General features: G+C 42.6%; 1 protein-coding gene across 1 annotated transcript in view; it reads right to left on the bottom strand.

Annotated features, from left to right (window-relative positions):
* ptpn9a (protein tyrosine phosphatase non-receptor type 9a) overlaps window positions 1-22,376 on the bottom strand; it is a 46,118-nt gene that overhangs the window by 19,079 nt on the left and 4,663 nt on the right. The window contains exons 2-3 of the mRNA XM_080736626.1: window positions 8,848-8,991; window positions 3,362-3,451 (exon numbers count right to left, since the gene is read on the bottom strand). Coding sequence (XP_080592752.1) covers window positions 3,362-3,451; window positions 8,848-8,991 — 234 coding nt within the window. The remainder of the gene's footprint in view (window positions 1-3,361; window positions 3,452-8,847; window positions 8,992-22,376) is intronic.

Raw genomic sequence — 22,376 nt, 5'->3', positions numbered from 1 at the left:
TAAAAATACTCCAGACAGGATGTGAAGCCTGCTGCTGAGGTCTGAGAAGAACGTTGTCACATCAGAGGAAGCACTATCCATGACACTGTGGTCTGACAACCAAGGACACTGAGAGGGGAGAAAGAACCTGAACTTTGGCTTTTTACTTAAAGTGAAGGTTATTATTATGCACGCAAGCGCACACATGTGTGCTTTTTCATGTGCGTGTGTATGTGTATGCACATAAAACAAGCAAACATATTTTCCAGAGCTGTGCTACATTTAAGATCCTTGCCGTAACTATAGTGGACTTTCAAATGCAGTGGATTCTCAAATAGGGGAAGGGGGTTCTACTTCTGAGTGAGAGAGATAGTTTCAAGATGAGAGTATAATCAAAGTTGCAGAAACAAGTTCTAGCAAAAAACTAAACAAAACAAAAAACAACAACAATAGATCTGTACCAGTAAAAAAGTGCTACACATACAAGTACATACAAGTGTAGCCATAAATTATAACTACCAGGAGATGGTGCTAATATGTGGAGGTTATGTCTCTCCTGGAGTTATAAACCAGTCATATGGCTCTCGCTGGTTGAGCCCCAAAGTCCATCCTACGCTCAAAACATGTACAAATCAATAAGTTGCTCACCGAGTCGTCGAAACAGCTTTATATCTACCGGCCGGCACACTCGTTGGCATGTGTTAGTCCATATGTTTCTAATAAATTAATGTTTACTAAAACTTCTCCGAGACTCACGTCTCCTCGTCGCCTTCAGAACGCTTCAGAACTACAGAACGTTGGAATACTTCCGCATACAAAAACGTCATGTCCTAGTATGAGCGAATCGCAACGGCGATCAACGTCACGTGATATGGTCGGCCATTTTTACCCAAGCAGTTCAAAAACAAGGAAAGCGATGAGACTCTGAGAAGTTTTAGTAAACATTAATTTATTAGAAACATATGGACTAACACATGCCAACGAGTGTGCCGTCCGGTAGATATAAAGCTGTTTCGACGACTCGGTGAGCAACTTATTGATTTGTACATGTTTTGAGCGTAGTATGGACGTTGGGGCTCAACCAGCGAGAGCCATATGACTCTGGTTTATAACTCCAGGATAGACATAACCTCCGCATATTAGCATCCTCTCCTGGTAGTTATAATTTATGGCTAATACAAGTGTGTGTGGTTTTCATTTTGGAACACTGGTCCCCAACCTGTGTGTGTGTGTGTGTGTGTGTGTGTGTGTGTGTGTGTGTGTGTGTGTGTGTGTGTGTGTGTGTGTGTGTGTGTGTGTGTGTGTGTGCGCGCGTGTGTACGCATGTGTGCTGTGCACATGTTTACTTGGATGCAGCAATAGAGAAACGAAGCCATGTCGTCATATGTGCGTAATGTCGCCCTCTGGGGGGTTCATGCTGGTATTGTTTTGCATTCAAATCGCCATAGGAGATTCTGCGAACGCCGCATATAAGGTCTGTGTTAAAAATATAAACACACCATGCGCCCGTTTCTGTCAGCGGGGGGGTTCTGCATAGTTTATGATATTCATTCATATCTGATATAGCCTGTTGTACCTCTTTTCTAGCGTTTATTGTGTTACTCTTTGGGTAAATCTGTACATTTCCACCTTAGTCGATGCTTCATATCCATTTGGGTCAATCCGAGAGCATGGTGTGTTTATATTTTTAACACAGACCTTATATGCGGCGTTCGCAGAATCCCCTATGGCGATTTGAATGCAAAACAATACCAGCATGAACCCCCCAGAGGGCGACATTTCACGCCATTTCACGGAAGTGACATCACACTTCGCTACTGAATGTGGCTGACTAAGACTAATTTGATCTGGCAGAGGGAAGGACCCTTGACTTGAGGGACTTACGTCAATCAATTAATTGATCGTTCATTCATTCAATTCTTCACTCACTCATATACAACTAATGTTCCAAAGGAATCCATTTCCTGCATAGTGCTGATGCAATTGTATTTACTGTATTTCTGTAATTTAGTGTTAAGAGAGGCACCAGCATGCAGGTAAACACATGACTTCTGATATGTTCCGCTGAGGGCTGGAATTTGAGAATTCAAGGGTAAACTAGAAGCAGTGCTCTTCCGAGCACAGGTCTCCACCAGGTCAGGTAGGTTATTGTGGCCTCCTGGTGGCGCTATAATAGGTCAATGTGAAAAGTGTGTTTTGCTTAAGTCAACCTGCTGGAGGCGTTATAACAGGACAATGTGAAAAGGGTGGCATTTGTTCCTCGACCTAGTGGGAATGTGTGTGCCAAGCTGCGTTCATGATTTGGGGTATTTTGTTCTAAAATGGACCAATCCTAAAACTTTGGAAGCCAATGTTAGCCAATTAGGAAGAAATTTGAAATATCTGACATATCCGTCTTGACACATGATTATAGAGATACTGTGTAACGATTTGCATGATTTTTGGATAAAATCCAAAGGGGTAATGAGAAAATGTGTTTTACATAAGTCTGCTTCCTGGTGGCGGCGTGGTGCTATAAAAGGCAGATGTGAAAAATGCAGGGCAAAGGTTTTTCCTGAGTCACTATTGTGTGCGTGTGCATACAAAGTATTGCACTGATCGGTGGAGTTATAGGTAAAAACACAAATTGGCCTGTTGTGAATGTGAGTGCAAAATTTCACCAAAATTGCACACTGTGTTCATGATTTGAGGCATTTTGTTCATTTTGATCCCGCAAACTTTGGAAGCCAATCTTAATCAATCAGGATGGAATATGGAAAATCAGACAGATCCATGTTGATCACATGACAGTAGAGATACTGTCTACTGATTTGCGTGATGTTTGGACAAATTCTGTAGGAGTACTGTCAAAAGATGCGTTTTGCAAAGATCTGCCTCATGGTGGCACTTGAACAGGCCCATGTGAAAAATGTGGGGCAGAGGTTCTGAATTGGCATCAAGGAGTGTCCGACCGGGCCAATGGCGCTGGAGATTAGCTGGTAACAGACGGGTGGACACACACGGACGCACACACGGATGGACGGACGGACGGACGGACGGACGGACGGACGGACGGACGGACGAAAACGTGCAATGCCTTTCGGCCTGGTGGACAACAAACACAGACATGTACACTAAAACACAAAAGGTTTGGATTATAATAATTGTAAGGACCATTCATTGATTTCCAAAGACTAATTTCATAGCTTGACTGTATACCCGACCATAACCCCTTTCTAAACTTTAAACATTGTCATGAGGTCATTAACCCTCAGTAAAACAGGCTGTTGGAAAGTGACATCCAGCAAAATTTCTCCACTCTCAGGATATTGCTCATCTTTCTAGAATCATCTATTCTTCACAAATATAGAAAAACAAGGGTGCATACACAACACACACTTACCAGTACAGTGAACTTTCCACTGAGCAGCTCTGATCGTAGAGGTTCTTCCTGTGGTTCTAGTCTGACGATGCCCTCCTTTAGACGAGTCTCCTGAACAACACACACAACACCATTCTATTCATTCTACCTTAATTTGAGATCAAATGAGTGAAATTCCTCGTTATGTGGAGTTGTGGACATACCTGGCCAATAAACACGTTCTGATTCTAACAGTGTGTGTCTCAGACCAGAAGTTAGTCTATATTATAGACAGCTAACCTTTTATAGACGCTATGAGAAGATCGTCTGTGTGTCTGGAGCTAAAACTGTTATAAAATGGTCAAAAATGGAAGTCTTAAGGGGCTCAGATTGGGCTGAAGCGTTGCCTAAATCTGGAGTCAAATATGTCACATACGGTAGCTGTCATAGAAGTCTGACCTCACAGAAAGTCCATATGAAGTCACACCCTTCCCTTCCTATGAGGATCCTGAGATCCACTTGATTAGATTTGTTATTTAAGATTTAACTGGAAGGTAATATGAAGTTAAGTGTTCAGTTCCAGGATGTTGTTAAGATGATATGACGCACCGCATCTATGGTTGCATTTATATGGCTCCTTTTCTTAATTAACTTGTGTTCTAGTTGCTTATTTTGAGAAGACATTTGTGGCATTTTGCCTTTACAAGATAGCAGGTCAAGTAGGGTAAAAAAAACAGGAAGGAAACAGGAAAGACGAGAGAGTAAAAGTGAGGGGAGGGCAAGGGAGAGAGATTAAGTGTGAGAGAATGACAGAGGAATCATTGTATCCAGTGTTGTGAACTGGATTTGAACCCAGAATGCAGCCTGTACGTTATGCATCGGGTCCCATGCAGCTCACCAGTTCCAGTTTTCTATGTAAAATAAAATAATAATGTCACAAACATGTTTCCGGTGGTGCATGTTCAGCCTTCACTTGGAAAATGTCTGTGAGCTACCCAAATGTATTGCGCATCTGCATTCCGCAAAATAACAGCAATATGTTATTTTCAGTGGCAATTGATCAGGATTCAGTGTAGGAGAGACAGTAGGAAGGCTGAGACACTGTGTAGACAAGTTTCCTAGGGGGCTTACTGGGGGAAAGGGTGTGTGTGAATTATTATCCTGTTGTCATTCAATTCATTTGAGTGATCCTTGTCAGCCAAAAATAATGTACACAATCCCACAGGAAAAAAGGGTCATATTAGTCTGCCTACACTACAACATATCCCTTCACACAGCTGATTTAAATTAATGGTCAATGCTTAGCACTGAAGTCACTTAATAAGCATAATTTAATCCCCATAATTAGGCAAAATAATGTGACCTGTGTAAGGTTGTGTTCCCACATTATTTTTAACAGACACGGAATCACTCAAATGAATTGAATGACAGACCACAGGAAGTGATGCCTATAATTCTGTTCTGTAAAAAGGTCTGTTCCTAGTTTTACACCAATTAACTCAGCTTGACTTTGTGAGTTTGAGTTGAGGCTGCAGTTGCAATTTCTACATTCATACTTCATAACATAACACAAATACGTTCCCAGCTTGAAATGTATAATAGGTGTAAGAGTTCTAAATGGATTAAAATCAAGAAATACCATGTTAACTCTTATACTGCTTTGAACGTTCCTGTTCGCCCCAATTCTTGAGGTCGAGTAGGGCCAATACGGGCGTTCGTTCGTTTGATGTTTTTTATGGATTATGATAAAAGACGTCCTTGCGCAACTTTTGAATGCATAATTGGTCGTAGGTGTCGTTTTGAGGACAGCCGGAAACCTTTCATAAAAAAAAAAAGTAAACAGACTGTCCTGGCTCCGCCTGCCCAGAGCGACTCTGCACCAGCCTAGCTGCCAGGGGCGTCAATTGGGTATGGCAGGGGTATGCAGCTGCCATACCTTGACAGGGGGAAATAATAAAAAAATACTTTTCATCGTGCCTGTTGCTAAGGTATGGCAACATGACTGGTGTCTTCACCAGACACCAGTCATGTTGCCATACCTTAGCTTGTTCTGAACTGACGCCACTGCTAGCTGCTAGCAGCGTTGAGGGACTATATTGTTTTATGCATCGGGCTGTTAGTAGAGAAAGAGAGAGAGAAACGTTGGTAAAAGCGATCATTTTGTCGGAAATCAGTTGTTTTATAGTATTAGTAGTATAGTAATTGTAGTAGGTAGTAGTATTTAGCAGTACTAGAATATTGAGATGTATTAGGCCAACTCAGCCTCAACTTGCTGGTATCATTCCGCCGAAGTGCGACCCTCCCCCCCTGGCCGGAGCAGCAGCCAGCAGCAGAGCAGATCCACGGATAGAAACAAACTTTGTTAGAATTAGGATTACAAACCTACCCGCGTTGGTGACTCAGGACCAGGCAGCGCCCACGAATGGTGGTGGTGGTCGTGATGATGATCATGATGATGATGATGATGAAGAAGAGAAAAAGATCTCTGTAGCCGTTGGTATTGAAGATAAAAAGATTGAAGATGGTGCCAGTCGCGAAGAACCGGGGTCCAGAAGTGGATCAAGAGCCTCGTGATATTGTGGAAACCGATCCCGACGGAGCTCGACCCCCGTGTAGGATGGATCCCCCCGCCCGGGGGCTCACATCGCCGCAGCAGCAGAGACCCATGTACCGCCGCCACCGCCGCGAAGAGACAGACGAACTGGGCGATTTGGCCAATGAAGAATGGCTTCCGCGTAGAGACCCCTCGGAGAACAGAGGCCACGATTCTACTGTCCAAAGTAAGACTTCCAATCCAGTGCATGTATGTATTGTATAGTTGTATACTGTATATAGTTGTATACTGTGTGATAACAGAGCATCCGTGTGGAACTGGAAGCCTGGGATGGGGGGATGGTCAGTGATCAGTGAGATAGGGTAACGGTTTTCCATTGCGACGTGTTGCCACTCCGACATTGGGATCCGGTCTAGAGCCCGCCTACTGCATCCGGCTATTTACACGTACACATACATGCAAGAAATGTTTCCGTATCCGGACCGGATCAGTAACTTGATCCAAGCAGTTAGGATCCACGTGCTTGGTTTGTTTTTGTCGCTACTCAGGACACACGTGGAGTTCCTATCACGCGCGTGCACGTACCGCGTGTAGTGTACGTGCACTGCACAGCCTACTAGGATTATTTGATGGGAATTTAGGATTTATTGGCTTAGTTTGTGTGTGCGTGCGTACGATGTGTGTGAGAGAGAGGGAGAGGTTTCTTTTTATCGTCATCATCATCATCATCATCATCAGTAGCTGATGATGTAGCTTTTCAGTTCAATTCAAAGGAGCTTTATTGGCATGAGAAAACATACGTTTACATTGCCAAAGCAAGTGTTACAAATAAAAACTGTTGAAAATGGGGAACATATATACAGTTGGAGGGAGTACAGCTTTGTGTAAACAGAGCTATGTTGCATTGTGACATTTTATATAGGTATACAGGGTATAAAGGGAATTTCACTGTGACAGTAAATGCATGGTAACTATTTACTATAACTGCATTTTATGTTATATATGAACTTATTGTAAGTCATTTGCTAAATGTCAAAATTGTAAATTGATTTGTTTAGATATAAACTATTTGATATTTTCCTGGCTATGATTTTAGATGATGAGTCGACGATGATGATGAGCCTACTTCTTCATTTCCACATCGTGGAAAAACAAACTTTTTTCTGTAAATCAGACTTAGCACCATGCACATGCTCACATAGACATCAAAGGGGGCTTGAGCCCCTGCCCTTTTATCCATCTGTAAAAAGTGCCCTCTCCAGACCATGAATGCTGTTTTTACATAATTACTATATATATATATATATATATATATATATTTGTGTGGTAAGCAGGAAGTGCATAGAATGTTAGAGAGGCAGGGGTTGACATTTCTAAAACGGCCTTTTGATGAAAATAGTAGGCCCCCAACCTCCACGCATTCTGCTGTGACGCGTTGTGAGCTTGAAGGTGTACTATTTTTCATGTATTTTATAGTAATTATGTATTTGTATAATTTACAGATCGACCATGGGCTCGTGTACGAGTTCAGCAGACCCGGTGGAGCCCTTCCGGAGGAGCCTGGCTGGAGTGAAACAGAATGGAGCCCCAGGCCCTGTGCAGGCTGAATGACACACACGCACGCACGCACGCACGCACGCACGCACACACACATATACACTCTGTACTGTAGACATGTAGTGTCACAGTAGTGTCACAGTGAGATAAAGAGAACCCTGAAAGCTGAAGCAGGATTCAGGCTGAAGCTCATGTCACTGTGTCAATGTTCTGCACTGCTCTTACTACTGCTCTTACTTCTCTTACACACTAAAAGTGTGTAAAAAGACACTTTTTCTTGTTTTTATTTTTTTGAATTTGTTTGTAAACAACCACTGATCATAGGTGTGATGTTACTGAAGCCAACAATAAAAGGCTAAAGAGAGATTTCTGCCTGAAAATGTATTCTTCACAAAAATGCATTTTTCTCAGCTTTATGTTCTCAAAGAGCTGTTTTTAGGCCACATTCTGCAGCTTCTAGCTAATGAACAGAACAAGATAAAAACTCGAAATCTTTTTCTGTTGCAAAGTAGACATTCTATTCTTCGTTGCCATATAATTGTTGTCTTTATAGTCGAAACCAAATTTCTCCAGTAGGCCTTCAAAGATGAGCGACAATTCTCAATTTAGCTGGCAGTGGATTGAGCTTTTTGTTCAATTCTGTGGCAGTAAAAGAGTTAAAGGAGTAGTTCACCCCCCAAATTACTTTTTTCTATCGATTAATCACCTCATGGAGACTTGAGTTAAATAATATTTCTTTGTTTTTTGTTGCATTCCTAAGCCAAGTTTCTTTGTAGGCCCATTGATTCCGGGTGGAGACCCAAATGCATTTGGGTCTCCATCCGGAATCAATGGGGGTACATTTATTATAATCAAATTATTGGCTTAGGAACGCAACAAAAACAAAAAATATATATATTATTTAACCCAAGGGGTGAGAAATCAATAGAAAAAAAGTCAGTCAGGAACATTTCACACAAAATCACTTATTATTCTGCATGCAATCTCTACTAAAAGGGTGAACCTGGCCTGTACTGTAGGACAATTATTTCCATGCAGCGCTAAATACAGCTCAGTGAAGTAATGAGGCAATGAGGATTTGCCTGAGGGAGAATCTTAAGTTGCATTCAGATTCAAATGTGTGTGTGTGTGTGTGTGTGTGTGTGTGTGTGTGTGTGTGTGTGTGTGTGTGTGTGTGTGTGTGTGTGTGTGTGTGTGTGTGTGTGTGTGTTACATCTGCTTTGGTCATCTGTAACTGGACCAGCTTTTCTCCAACTGATAGAGATGCATGCTGGGATACCTGTAAGAGCCTTGTCTGTTCCTGGTTTATCTATTTACTCTTTACTTCCCTGAGCTGAAATTTGATTTACAAAGACGGATATCTTGCGCACGCACGCACGCACGCACGCACGCACGCACGCACACACACACAATGTACCCTGTAGCTGTGGAAGAGCTCAATGGCTCGCAGGACATCAAATTTGCGAGCCATGAGGAACTTGACTGCCAGATCCCAGGACAGAGGAGACACTCCATGCTGACTGGTCCACTTGTTGATCTCTTCCAGGAACTGTTTAGTGGCCTAGGACAGACACACAAACACAGAACATTGGGTACTCAATTTAAACAGTAACAAGTCCTACTCTGACCTGAGGCCTAAAAAAAACACCTTCTAAATCCTGACCTAGGTTTTCAGAAAAAACTCAAAAATGACAAAAACATTATGTTGCTTGTTAACTCTTTAAGTGCCTATCCCGAACATGTTCGGGATATTTCAATCCAAAACAATTTTACTTACCCCGAGCTGCTTGGAGCAACGTGGGTGGTGCCGGCTCGCCCAGCGCTCACCAACGAGAGACGCTAGATGCTCCGACGATTTATTCCATTGAAAATGGTTTAAAATAAAGTTTAGAGCCCCCCAAAAAAAACCTCGGTACCGGTACCGGTACCGGGACGTATTCCAGGGTGCCTATCCCGAACATGTCTGGGATATTTAATAAAATGAATTATTTAATCGGAGGCCTCAACGAAGCCCCGGTCTAGACGTCCATCCATGGCCGGGACTTAGACTCGGCCATCCACGGGCCGTATTCGCGCTAACGGCCGCATCGCGCCGCCCACTCCAATAATAAATCACATCTTTAGACAGGATTTTCTCCGGATTGTGTTCCCAGACCCAAAGAGAAAGTTTTTTGCGGCTGAAATAGCTTTAGATCGGGCTTCTAAATGGGTTAGCATTTTGGCTACGTGTCAGCTAGCTTCCTCCTCTCGTCACCCATAGCATTGACTGGAGTGAAAACACAAGCCAGTTGGGAGAGGGTCGACGAAAGCTATAAAGAAGGTCTATGGAGAAATTTCTGGCACTCTAGCGCCCCTTGTGGCCGGCGGCACTGTATGAGTTAATACCCATTTAGGCCTAGAATTATTGAACGCTTTAACCAGTGAAAAATAGCAGATATACAAGCTCACAGCGCGGCACTCGGTGCCGCGCTGCGAGCTTGTAGATCTTAGATTTTTGAAAAAGCTGTGAAAATGTGTGCAAATCTTTGAATATATGTATCTTCAAAGCGAACGTTTGTAAATCGAATTTTGCTTCTGGGGGGTCCCTGGAACTAGATATTTTGAGATGCAGGTCCATGGCCAAATACATTTCATTTCAGGGGTCCTTCACATGAAAAGGTTTGAGAACCACTGACATAGTAGTCTCTCAAGAACAGACTAACTGAGCTCCAGTTAACTATAATGTGTACCCGTTCTAAATGGCTTAACTGTACATCGTAACAAGAACCCAAAGGGGGTTTGAAAGGTATAGTTACAAAATGTTGTTCCAGGTCTAAATGGGTTAAGTCCCATTTTGGATTTAAAAGCTCACACTGCATCACATAACATTATAGATCTGCCGTTTTCAAAAAAATGAAAATAATAATTAAAAAAGTAAATTTATTTTAGATTTTTTGAAACATTTCACCTGACAATAACGTGTCCAAAATAGAGACACCGGGGTTAATGTGGTTAAATACACATATTTGCCATGCACACATCTGTATACATACACCCACCAACATACACACACACACATGATGTTGTCCAACAGTATAAACACACTCTATACTCCCACTCTGTATACTGTACACTGAAAACACACATTCTCTAGTACCATATAAACAGTGTGCAGTCTCATACACACTACAACAGTTCGCGCCGCATTGCAAGCTTGTAGATCGTCTATTGGCAATACTCCTTAAACCTTTTCTAATATGGAATTTTAGATTGTTGTCTCCACCAGCCGAAGGCATGGGGGAGAGTATGTTTTCCCCTTCGTCCGTCCGTGTGTCCATCCGTCCGTGCGTGCGTGCGTCCGTCCGTGTGTCCTCGCAGTTTGTGTGCACCTAATCTCAGTCGCCGTTGGCCCGGTCGCTGCCAAAGTGAGCACACACATTCCCTGGATGCCAATCTAGAACCTCTGCCCTAAATTTTTCAAATGGGCCTTTTCTAGCGCCACCTAGTGGCCGATGTTCGCAAAACACATTTCTGTGCACTACTCTTACAGATTTCGTCCAAAAATCCTACAAATCGGTAGGCAGTATCTCGACAGTCATGTGATCGACACGGATCTGTCCGATTTTGCATATTCCATCCTGATTGGCTAAGATTGGCTTCCAAAGTTTGTAGGATTGAGCCGTTTTGAACAAAATGCCTCAAATCCCAAACGCAAAGTGCAATTATCATGAAATCGCGCACACACGTTCCCACCAGGTCGAGGAAGACATGCCACTTAAAAATTTTGAAATCAGCCTCATGGTGGCGCTATAACAGGCCGATTTGTGGTTTTACCTATAACTCCACCAATCAGTTTCAAACTTTGTAAGCGCACTCCCTAGAGGCCAAGGAAAAACCCTTTCCCTGCATTTTTCACATCAGCCTTTTATAGCGCCACCTTTGGGCCGACTTATGTAAAACACATTTTTGGATATTACTCCTTCAGATTTTCTCAAAAAATAACACATATCGGTACACAGTATCTCTATAGTCATGTGATCAAGTCTGATCCGTCTGATATTTCATATTCCATCCTGATTGGCTAATATTAGCTTCCAAAGTTTGTAGGAGTGCTCCGTTTTTGAACAAAATGCCTCAAATCATCAACGCAGCTTGCGATTACCGTGAAATTTGCCACACATATTCCCACTATGTCAAGGAACAAATGCTACCCTTTTCACATTGGCCTGTTATGGCGCCACCAGCAGGTAGACTTTAGCAAAACACATTTTTGGAACACAATGCTTCAAATCATGCATGCAGCGTCCGATTGCCATGAAAGGTCTAAGGTGAAGAACATATGCCACCCTTTTTACATTGGCCTATTATTTATACAGTAGCACCACCAGGACGCACATCCTGGTGGAGACCTGTGCTCGGAAGAGCACTGCTTCTAGTTCTCTCTCTTTTTTAATTAAATTCTTTTGGGTAAAAAAAAAAGAAACATTGAATTTTGTCTCTAATTCATAAGAAAAAGAAACTTCTAAAAAACTTTAACTTTTTTATTTTAATGTTTTTAAATAATAATTGGAAAAATGTATAGGAAACCATAAAGATATAAAGGGATATTTATCTACTTGAGTCTCCCCACCTATACTGTTTGGGAACTAGAGCACTACAACACAGACTGTATAATTCACTACAACACAGTGTAGTTGTACACACACTGTATAATTCACTACAACACAGTGTAGTTGTAGCCTCACAACACACTGTATAATTCAGGTTATGGAACAGCCTGCCTTTTTCGATCAGGTCTGCTACATCCATAAGTATTTTTAAATCTCAGGTTAAAACTCACCTTTTCTCACTAGCTTTTAATCTCCCCTGAGGTCTTTTACCGTTTGATTTTATACTGTATATGTGTGTTGTGTTCTTTTTTGACATTTGTTATATGTATATGCTCATGCATTTATTGTTTGCTCCTTCTCTGTACAGCACTTTGGTCAATTTCGGTTGTTGTAAACGTGCTTTATAAATAAAGTTTGATTTGATTTGATAATTCCCATAGTGTAGTTGTAGACTCACAACACACTGTATAATTCCCATAGTGTAGTTGTAGACTCACAACACACTGTATAATTCCCATAGTGTAGTTGTAGACTCACAACACACTGTATAATTCCCATAGTGTAGTTGTAGACTCACAACACACTGTATAATTCCCATAGTGTAGTTGTAGACTCACAACACACTGTATAATTCCCATAGTGTAGTTGTAGACTCACAACACACTGTATAATTCCCATAGTGTAGTTGTAGACTCACAACACACTGTATAATTCCCATAGTGTAGTTGTAGACTCACAACACACTGTATGATTCCCATAGTGTAGTTGTAGCCTCACAACACACTGTATAATTCCCATAGTGTGTAGTTGTAGACTCACAACACACTGTATAATTCCCATAGTGTAGTTGTAGACTCACAACACACTGTATAATTCCCATAGTGTAGTTGTAGACTCACAACACACTGTATAATTCCCATAGTGTAGTTGTAGACTCACAACACACTGTATAATTCCCATGGTGTAGTTGTAGACTCACAACACACTGTATAATTCCCATAGTGTAGTTGTAGACTCACAACACACTGTATAATTCCCATAGTGTAGTTGTAGACTCACAACACACTGTATGATTCCCATAGTGTAGTTGTAGCCTCACAACACACTGTATAATTCCCATAGTGTGTAGTTGTAGACTCACAACACACTGTATAATTCCCATAGTGTAGTTGTAGACTCACAACACACTGTATAATTCCCATAGTGTAGTTGTAGACTCACAACACACTGTATAATTCCCATAGTGTAGTTGTAGACTCACAACACACTGTATAATTCCCATAGTGTGTAGTTGTAGACTCACAACACACTGTATGATTCCCATAGTGTAGTTGTAGCCTCACAACACACTGTATAATTCCCATAGTGTAGTTGTAGACTCACAACACACTGTATAATTCCCATAGTGTGTAGTTGTAGACTCACAACACACTGTATAATTCCCATAGTGTAGTTGTAGACTCACAACACACTGTATAATTCCCATAGTGTAGTTGTAGCCTCACAACACACTGTATAATTCCCATAGTGTAGTTGTAGACTCACAACACACTGTATAATTCCCATAGTGTAGTTGTAGATTCTCAACACACTGTATAATTCCCATAAGGCCATTGGAGGCCGGGAGGAAGTGAAACCAGGTTCAAACCTCAATCCATCCTGACAGGAAGTGCCACATAAGACCTGCTGATAGCTGACACTCATGTGTTCACGGGACCGGATGACCTACATGTGTGGACCCCTTCTATGCCTGTGTGTGTGTGTGTGTGTGTGTGTGTGTGTGTGTGTGTGTGTGTGTGTGTGTGTGTGTGTGTGTGTGACATCCATGACAAACACCATTCAGGGAGAAATCCTTACACATCCATATTCAACAATAAAAATCGATTATTAAAAGATTATTTTATTATTATTATTATTATTTATTTCTTTGCAATGGCTATATTGTCATCCAAACCCTGCCCATAGCAACTACATTTTAGAGGATGCCTAGTATGGGTGTAGCAGCCTCGCGTAGCAAGGCTTACTCATCTGCGAAGAGAAAAGCCTGGTTACGACCATAGGCTGAAACGGCATGAAAGGGTGCTACTTCCGCCGGGAGAATTTCTGCAAATTCATTCCATTTACATTTACATTGTGGCCAGGGTGGTATGGGTGTAATTAATATTTATTCTCTTCTGCATTCTCTTCATGTTAGCCTAATGTACAAAGGCTAGTAGACTTGGCTATACAAGGACACATTCAGGATGCCAGAATAAACTAACCACACTAACAGTATCCATATATGGCCAAGACAGCCTATATCTGTGTGGCAGGTTCTACAGACAAGGATCTCCATGTATGGGCATAAAGGGATTGTATGTATGATGTCAGAAGTCTTTCACATAACGAATAACCGAGAAAGCATTTTTGGGCGCTCACAGCATATCTCCTTATACAGTACATAGATCTCCATATATGGGTACCAGGGGTCTCCAATCCATATATGGGTAACTGGTCCGATATACATCACTGGCCAGATGGCCAAGTCATGGCGCGTCGTTTGTCACCCTTAGGCGTCTTACTAGTAATAGTAGTAGAATAATCTACTCTCATTTTGATCAGTCATGCACATCCCATTATAGAATCAATGTACCCTGCGGAAGAATTGTGGTCAATTTATCTGACCTTCACTTTTGCCTTACGTTGTTCATCTTTTTCCTTATAAATATGCAAAATGTCAGATCATATCATAAGAGTCAAGATGCCATGGCACAGGCCTGCTATCCATAGTTTGGGTACAGCTTGGTTATGACCCAAACAGATTCTCACTCATCGCGAGTATATGGTCTGAACTACTTTACCACCAAACCGATCTGTGTGTCAAATGTACTTCTCTCCTCATGATATCATGTGATTAAAGCACAACAACCCTTTTTGACTTCAATTACTGATAGTGATAGGTCTGACTAATTATAAAGATTTCTAGAGAGAATTTATATTTTATATACACACCTAAAAGAAAGTGACCCAGAGAGCAGATACACACTCCATGACAAAGCCATCGCCTACAGAGAAACCCTAGAGAGCCAGCTGGTTCTGGGACTTACAGTATGTACAAACACAAGCAGAGCTACCAGACAGAAACTTCACTGGACTAAACCAAATTATAAGAAAACAAAAATAAAATGACATATTGGAATTTGCCACAGACACACCTGGCTCCCAAGAGAAGAGTTACGGACCTGACTGTGCGAACTAAGAACCCCCTAATAAACTATAAAGATGTATCAGTGGATGGACCCATGGAAAAACACACAGACACACAACAGACAACACACCATCTCCTCTCTGCCCACGCAGGATGTCATTATGGCGCTGGTGGGGGGGCGGTGGTTTACTCACTGCCACTATCTGTGTGGGAACATACAAAGACCCATTGTTCTATCATGGATGACAGGAGCGCTGAGACATGAAATGGGAGCGATACACAAGCTAAAGTGGAGGGACTAATTTTTGCATAATCGTCAGAATCATTTCCATTCATCTCTCTAAATTCATCTGCTGAAAAATTAGTACATTTTCAAACATTTTCAAAATAGAGACAGCGGATCAGAATTATGGCCTATTTGGAGCTTGTATGAGCAGCTATTGAATAGGCAAGGCAGAAAGTTAGTAGAGCTTCCTCTGTTGGAGTACTGGACCATGGAAAAGTAATCTTTTAAATATTTAGGTGCAGCATTTTTAATCCTGTACCATACACATTTTGAGTGAATCTTTACTAGTACTAGACTACTTGCTAAGTATGTGAGATATGACTGTAGCACACAAGACTATGTGTATTTTGGTGCTGAAAATTATCCATATGGTAGATGGCTGTAACTTAATCCGTTGAAAAAAAAAAAGAGGAGAACGAATGGTCTTCTGCTGAAGAAACAGCTACCATTACAGGCAGAATAATAACATCATCAATAATATGCTCATCATTTATTATCACAGAGATGGGGGGGGGGGGGGGGGGGGGTTAACAGAGGTGGACGTGCTGCTTTTCCTGCAGCCCAAAAGCCAAAATCTCCTCATGTCCACACACTCATTCTTCAGAATATAGAGCTTTAACTTTTTAACAACAAACTAAATATTTCAACTAAAACAAACATGTTGGTCATTATAGGCAACAGTGGTCAGAAGTAGCAAATAATCGCATATCTACAAGCTCACAACTGGTCTTGGTTAATTGAATACATAATACTACCACAATGGAAACAAGCCCTCAGGGCTTTTTGTGTTATCCTTTTAGCATCATTGTATAATTGTAGCACTGTACTGTTAATAGTCTTTAAGTCTTTAATCAATCAATCAAAACAAGCTTTTAGATTTTCGTCATTCATATAGAGGGCTTAATGGTTCATGCAACTGTGGCCACACATACCTACAATGACAATATGCCTGTAGATATGATGTCTCGTATAAAAGACACATGCCATTGCAACAAACAAGGCACAGGCGCTGAGAGGAGGTGGTAGAATCGATTAGCTTTCAAAAGCAGTGGCAGCGTCTGCCTGGGAAGACAGGAAGAAGTCAGTCAGCCTCTGGGAGTCCGCGACTCCTCAGGAATACTAAACGATCGCTGATGAAGCCGAGCCTGAAAGACAGGATGTCAGTGTCTGTGGTCAGGAGAGAGAGCGTTCACACAGCAGGGATCTGTCCTCCTATTGCTGCTGATTCTTTTCAGATGATTTAACATGCAGGAACTGACATGAGACTGCCTATAGCACAGGGGTCTTCAACATTCTCAGGCCAAGGACCCCTTAGTTGAGAGAGAGATGAAGCACAACCTTTTCATAGATTCCATATAGTTTCATCGTTTGACAGCACAATCATCAGTGTATTTTGGATTCATGTCAATTTGTGTTTTCAGATATTTAACCACTTGAACCGTCATTACCTAATAAACTTGACCTGCTCTTTTTGCCCTCTACGCCAAACCTCTTTGCTGAAAATAGCAGATCTACAAGCTCACGCCTCGCAGCGTGATCCCTCTCAGAGGGGCTGCGTAACTCTCTCTATCTCTCTCTCTATCAATGTTAAATCAACATTACAGAGTGTGCGTGTGTGCGTGCGCGCTCTCTCTGTCTCTCTCTCCTTTTCTCTCTCTACGTTAAAGTGAGTTCTCTCTCTCGGAGGGGCCACCCATCTCTCTCTCGTGCAAATACAGTAAGTTCAGGTTAATCAGCTAGTATTGTAGGGAAAAAATGGAGCGATCTATTTGTGAAAGGTGGAGTCTGTAGAAGCAGTGGTGAGAGAGTCTATCTATGACATGCTTAACTGTGCTCCATGAGTTCCGTTGTCAATTAGTGATACTAGAAATTCGCGGCCGCTGTGCGGCCGCTCCATTCCTAGGACTTCGCGCCCTCCGGGCGCTCAGGCAGGACTGCTCTATATTTGATCAACATAAGGGTTAGTCTGCACTACACTGTCCCTGCCACCAGGGGACACAGTAGGCCTACTACACTCATAAGTACACTGCACCGTGGAACTATTTGTAAGTCTGTGTTTCAGCCGGAAGGTTTATAATGGACGTACTATGATGTAATTCGCGTCATAGCATTAAATTATTGTTTTGTTTAATTGTACATCGTGCAAGTACAATACGTTCAGGGAAAGCAGCTAGGAATGTAGGGGGGAAATGCGGCGATGTATGTGTGAAAGGAGGAATCTGTAGAAGCAGTGGTGTGAGAGTCTATCAATGACATGCTTAAACAACACCAGGAGCTGGCCTGTCAATTAGTAGTGAAGATGATACACACAAATATGCAACCCATAATATGTTAAACAATAATGAATTATATCATTAAGAAATGCTATAGGCCTATAATGTACATTGCCATATTAGCATTCTCAAAGCTCTGTAAAAATATGTTTAATACTCGCCCTTTAATGGACAATAAACAAACCAGTCGAAAACTGATTATGTACCCTTTATCGCGTTTGTGTTTAGCCTTATATAACCAAATGGACCCTTATGTGTCTGTATTCAGCAAGTGAACAAACGGAAGGTCCATTTTGTACACTTAACATTGAGGACCGATTTACATTGTAGATTGGGGTCTACCAAATAGGGGTCAGTAGCCTAAAACACATCAAACTGAGGGCTCCTGAAATTACACTTGTGTGAACTGAGCGGTGGAGGCTGCGCGCGCGTGCGTGCGTGCGTGTGTGCGTGCGTGCGTGCGTGCGTGCGTGCGTGTGCGCGTGCGTGCGTGTGTGCGTGTGTGCGCGTGAGTGAGTGAGTGTGCCTTGCCTGGCCTGGCCTGAACAACAGCGCTCTTCCCTTAACATGTGTGGTCAGAAAAGGTACTGCAGGCTACATACAGACACGCGCACACACACATACCCACACACACGGCCACGTATAGGAGACGGTGTCACCACCGCTCAAAAAGGTTGAGAATCACTGCACTACAATACCATGTTGAGTTACACAGATTTAGCATTGGCACTAGAAGGAATGGTGTTTGTGCTTGAGCTACATAGTACCTTTAACCCTGGCAGTGTTATACCCAGCAGTAATTGAATGCATGAGTGCTGAAAATGAGAAAAGTGTATTTCCTGTATGGCCACATTCATTATTAGCACAGAAGTACAAAGTACATAATTTAGCAGTCAGTCATCATGGGTGCAACTGCTTGCCATCATGACCTGTGAACTTTAAAAACACAAAATGTGTTCGCTCGGTTCAACTTTGCAGGACATATCCTATTCCTCTGCCAACATCACCAAAGACAACTTCCCATCACAGTGTTTTTCAGGTACTCTCGGGTTTCCAAGATCTTTCTCCCTTATGACAGCTGCTGTGTCTCTGTGTGTACATGTTGGCCTTGTAAGGAGGAGTGCTCGCGGGTGCCGGCCAATGACCCTGTGTTCCTGGAGGGCCGAGTCTTGTTTGGTTTCTCTGCGATGTGGGTTGATATCCACCCAACGGAATTCAAGCACCGTGGATTCAACACAGTGTGTTTTCTATGAGCAGCAAGAACACACCGCTGAGGAGTGCCACTCTCCATTTCCCATGAGCAAGGCACTTACAGTAGGCATAGCCTGGACACCAGACTAATCTGCCGGCAGATTTGTTCTGGCACTGCTCAGTTGTGATTGGATTTCACTACCTCTGAAGTTGTGAGGGACCAATCAGGGCCCCAGTATGCAAATATGGGGCGGCTTTATCACCAGAGGCATTTTTTTATCCGCCCCTTTTTTTTATCCCCCCCTATTATTCCAGACTAATATCTACGCAGTGGGGTTGGGGTTGTACTGGGCAGCGTACACATGCTGTACTGGGCAGCGGAATTGAGTACAATGGACCACAATGGAAACAAGCCCCCAGGGACTTTTTGTGTTATGCTTTTAGCATTTGACTGTACTTCTGTACTGTTTATGAACTTGTTAATATTTTTGGAGCAGAATGGGAAACAAAGCATAGTGTCTCCTTAGGAGTGTACGGTTTGTATTTACAAAGATATTCCCACAATTGTCAGATGAATCTCAGCAGGCACGTGCACACATAGACATCAAAGGGGGCTTGAGCCTCTGCCCTTTTACCCGCCTGTAAAAAGTGCCCTCTCCAAGTTCACTTTGACACATTTCATGTCCATCCATGGATCTGTTCAAATCTCTGACTTTTACCCTCTTTCTACACTGCTAAACTAGTAGTAGCCTCGTCAACGTGCTGCGGCTGCTCTGCTGCTGCGTCTTGCTTCTGGTAGCGTTTCTACTGTTTCTGTTTGAAGGACGGACAGTATGAAAAGTGTGTGTGTGTGTGTGTGTGTGTGTGTGTGTGAGAGAGTGAGAGCGGCTGTCCCCTTTGCTTGCGTCCGACAGCGGCTGTATTTTCTCTCGGTCCCCCCGCTGCTGTTCCATACCACTAGTGACCCAGAAAAATATCAAACATTTTTGAAAAGAGTCGGCTGTCCCCGATCGCCCTGCGAGCCACTCGGCTGGGCTCAGATTGGATCTGTGAACCCTACCACAAGACGAAGTGGATGCCCGATAACCGGGCCCATTTCAGACGCAGGCAGCCCGATTGTCGGGAGGGTAATTAAATGCCCCGATTGTCGGGTAGTCTGCGGCCAGCTTTACATTCTCTGCACGTCCCTGAATCTCAATAGGTCCTGTCTTACAGAAGACGTTCAACCACGCCCTCACTCCCTCAAGTACAAATGCCTGAATAAAGTTGCCAGCTAAATGCTAAAAACGTTCAGAAAATAGATTCAAGGTTCTTGTAAATTAATGATGAGTCAGTTTCTGGATAGGATACCAGCCTTAGTCACCAGACCACCAACTACAGTCTGTCAGTCTGGAGGGATAAAATGCTGACTGGGCTCTTTTCACCATTTACAATGTGTTCCTTCCAGACTGCCATCACTAGCTTACTGTACATCACTGATATCACCTCATGCGCTCACTGAAGTTAATTACATATCATATTCTGCAGTTGTTTCCTGGCATGATGACTGATTACCGATGGTTTTCGAGTTGACAACAGGGCTCATTGATCAAGTCAGTTACGGTAATGCAAAAAAAACACTGGGCAATAATGCCCCTACGGCAGTGGTTCTCAAACTTGGGGTCGGGGGGGGGGGGGGGGGGGGGGGGGGGGATTATTTTGTGGGGTCCCCGGTCCGCAGATGATTAGCTTAATACGGTAAACAAACCAACATAAGTGTATTACAGGCTATCTACACATTTATAAAGTGACAATTTAAGGATTTTCAAGACCGTTTTAATACCAAACTGGCAAATATTAAGTAAGCAAGAGGTGAACATTGTGAAAACAGGAGATCTACATGCTCACAACGCCTCGCACTGTGAACCGAGTCACATTAAATGTAATACCTACAATTCCAAGTGCTTGTCAGGGTGGGGGTCCCTAGTTCAAATATGTTTATTTTGGGGGTCACGGCCTAAAAAGGTTTGAGAACCCCTGCACTTCTCACACACGTGGTGCACCTTCTGTGAATGTTCAAATAGAACATACAGTTCGGTACGCCCGTCTGTTGAACAGTTGATTGCACTCATTAGTCCTCCCTAAGAGGTCCAAACAGTGGTTCTCCATTTGGTCCAGGGGAGCCTCACTATTGGTAGTTGCGACCGTAGGTCGCAGTTAACTATGAAAACCGTCACAACTTGTCCGTAGAGCCGTATCTCTGTTGTACCGCCTCAATGTCTATAGCTGCTGATGAGCTTTTGTGACATCTTGTCCCTTGTATGCCCATATATGGAGATCTCTGATGTCATCAATATTAAGCCCATAGCTTGGAATGCCCATATAGTGTGAGTCTCATGTGGTCTATAACATAAGACATCTATGATGTCAGACGTCAGTCATATCCATATTTCACAAATATCTTAACGGTCAACAGACATTGATGAGACAGACAATCAGCTAAATATGGCGAGCCACTTAGCAATTTGCTTGGACGGCTCTATCAAAAATAAATGCAATTTTGTATTATTAAATATATAAATATATAGGTATATACTGTATGTAATTATGTAGTGGGTTCCCTGCTTCACCTCTCTCACTAAGGGCTTGAACACACTGTACGATATTGCGTGGTTGGCGAGTCATCAGATCTTGAGTATTTGACACTACACAAGTGACTTTCTTGAAATCGGCTGTCATAATATCGTTGTGGTTTTCACGCCGTGAGATTGATCACCGACAAGGGATCACACACTGCACAGATATTTCACCAGGATGCGTCCCCGATACATAGCCAAGTTAACAATTAAACAAACAAAACAACGCATAGAACAATCAATCATGTGTTGGTGAAGTTGACAAATTAAAAAATATATTTTTTTACATGATACATCAAGACAACCATTATTAAAGTACTAAAATTGTAGTTGAAGAATTATGTTGATCGACTAATCAATTTCTTTGTCTAATGATTTCACCCCTGTACTGGGGGCAAGCTGGATGCATGTCTATGGTATTTGATTATCAATGCCACGCTGCTCTATAGACAACAATAGCTCTGCTGTTGCCAAACAGCTTTTAACTGGAGCTCAGTGAGCTGAGTCCTATTTGGCACCAGTCAATACCAAAACAGGAAGTTCATAACGTCACTCTATACCCCCCCCCCCCCCCCCCGCGTACACACACACACACACACACACACACACACACACACACACACACACACACACACACACACACACACACACACACACACACACACACACACACACACACACACACACACACACACACACACACACACACACACACACACACACACACACACACACACACACACACACACACACACACACACACACACACACACACACACACACACACACACACACACACCTCTCT

The sequence above is a fragment of the Nannobrachium achirus genome (assembly GCF_963921795.1).
Source record: "Nannobrachium achirus genome assembly, chromosome: 11".
NCBI lineage: Eukaryota > Metazoa > Chordata > Actinopteri > Myctophiformes > Myctophidae > Nannobrachium > Nannobrachium achirus.
Note: the sequence above shows the minus strand (reverse complement) of the source record. Positions and strands in the feature narration are given on the sequence as shown.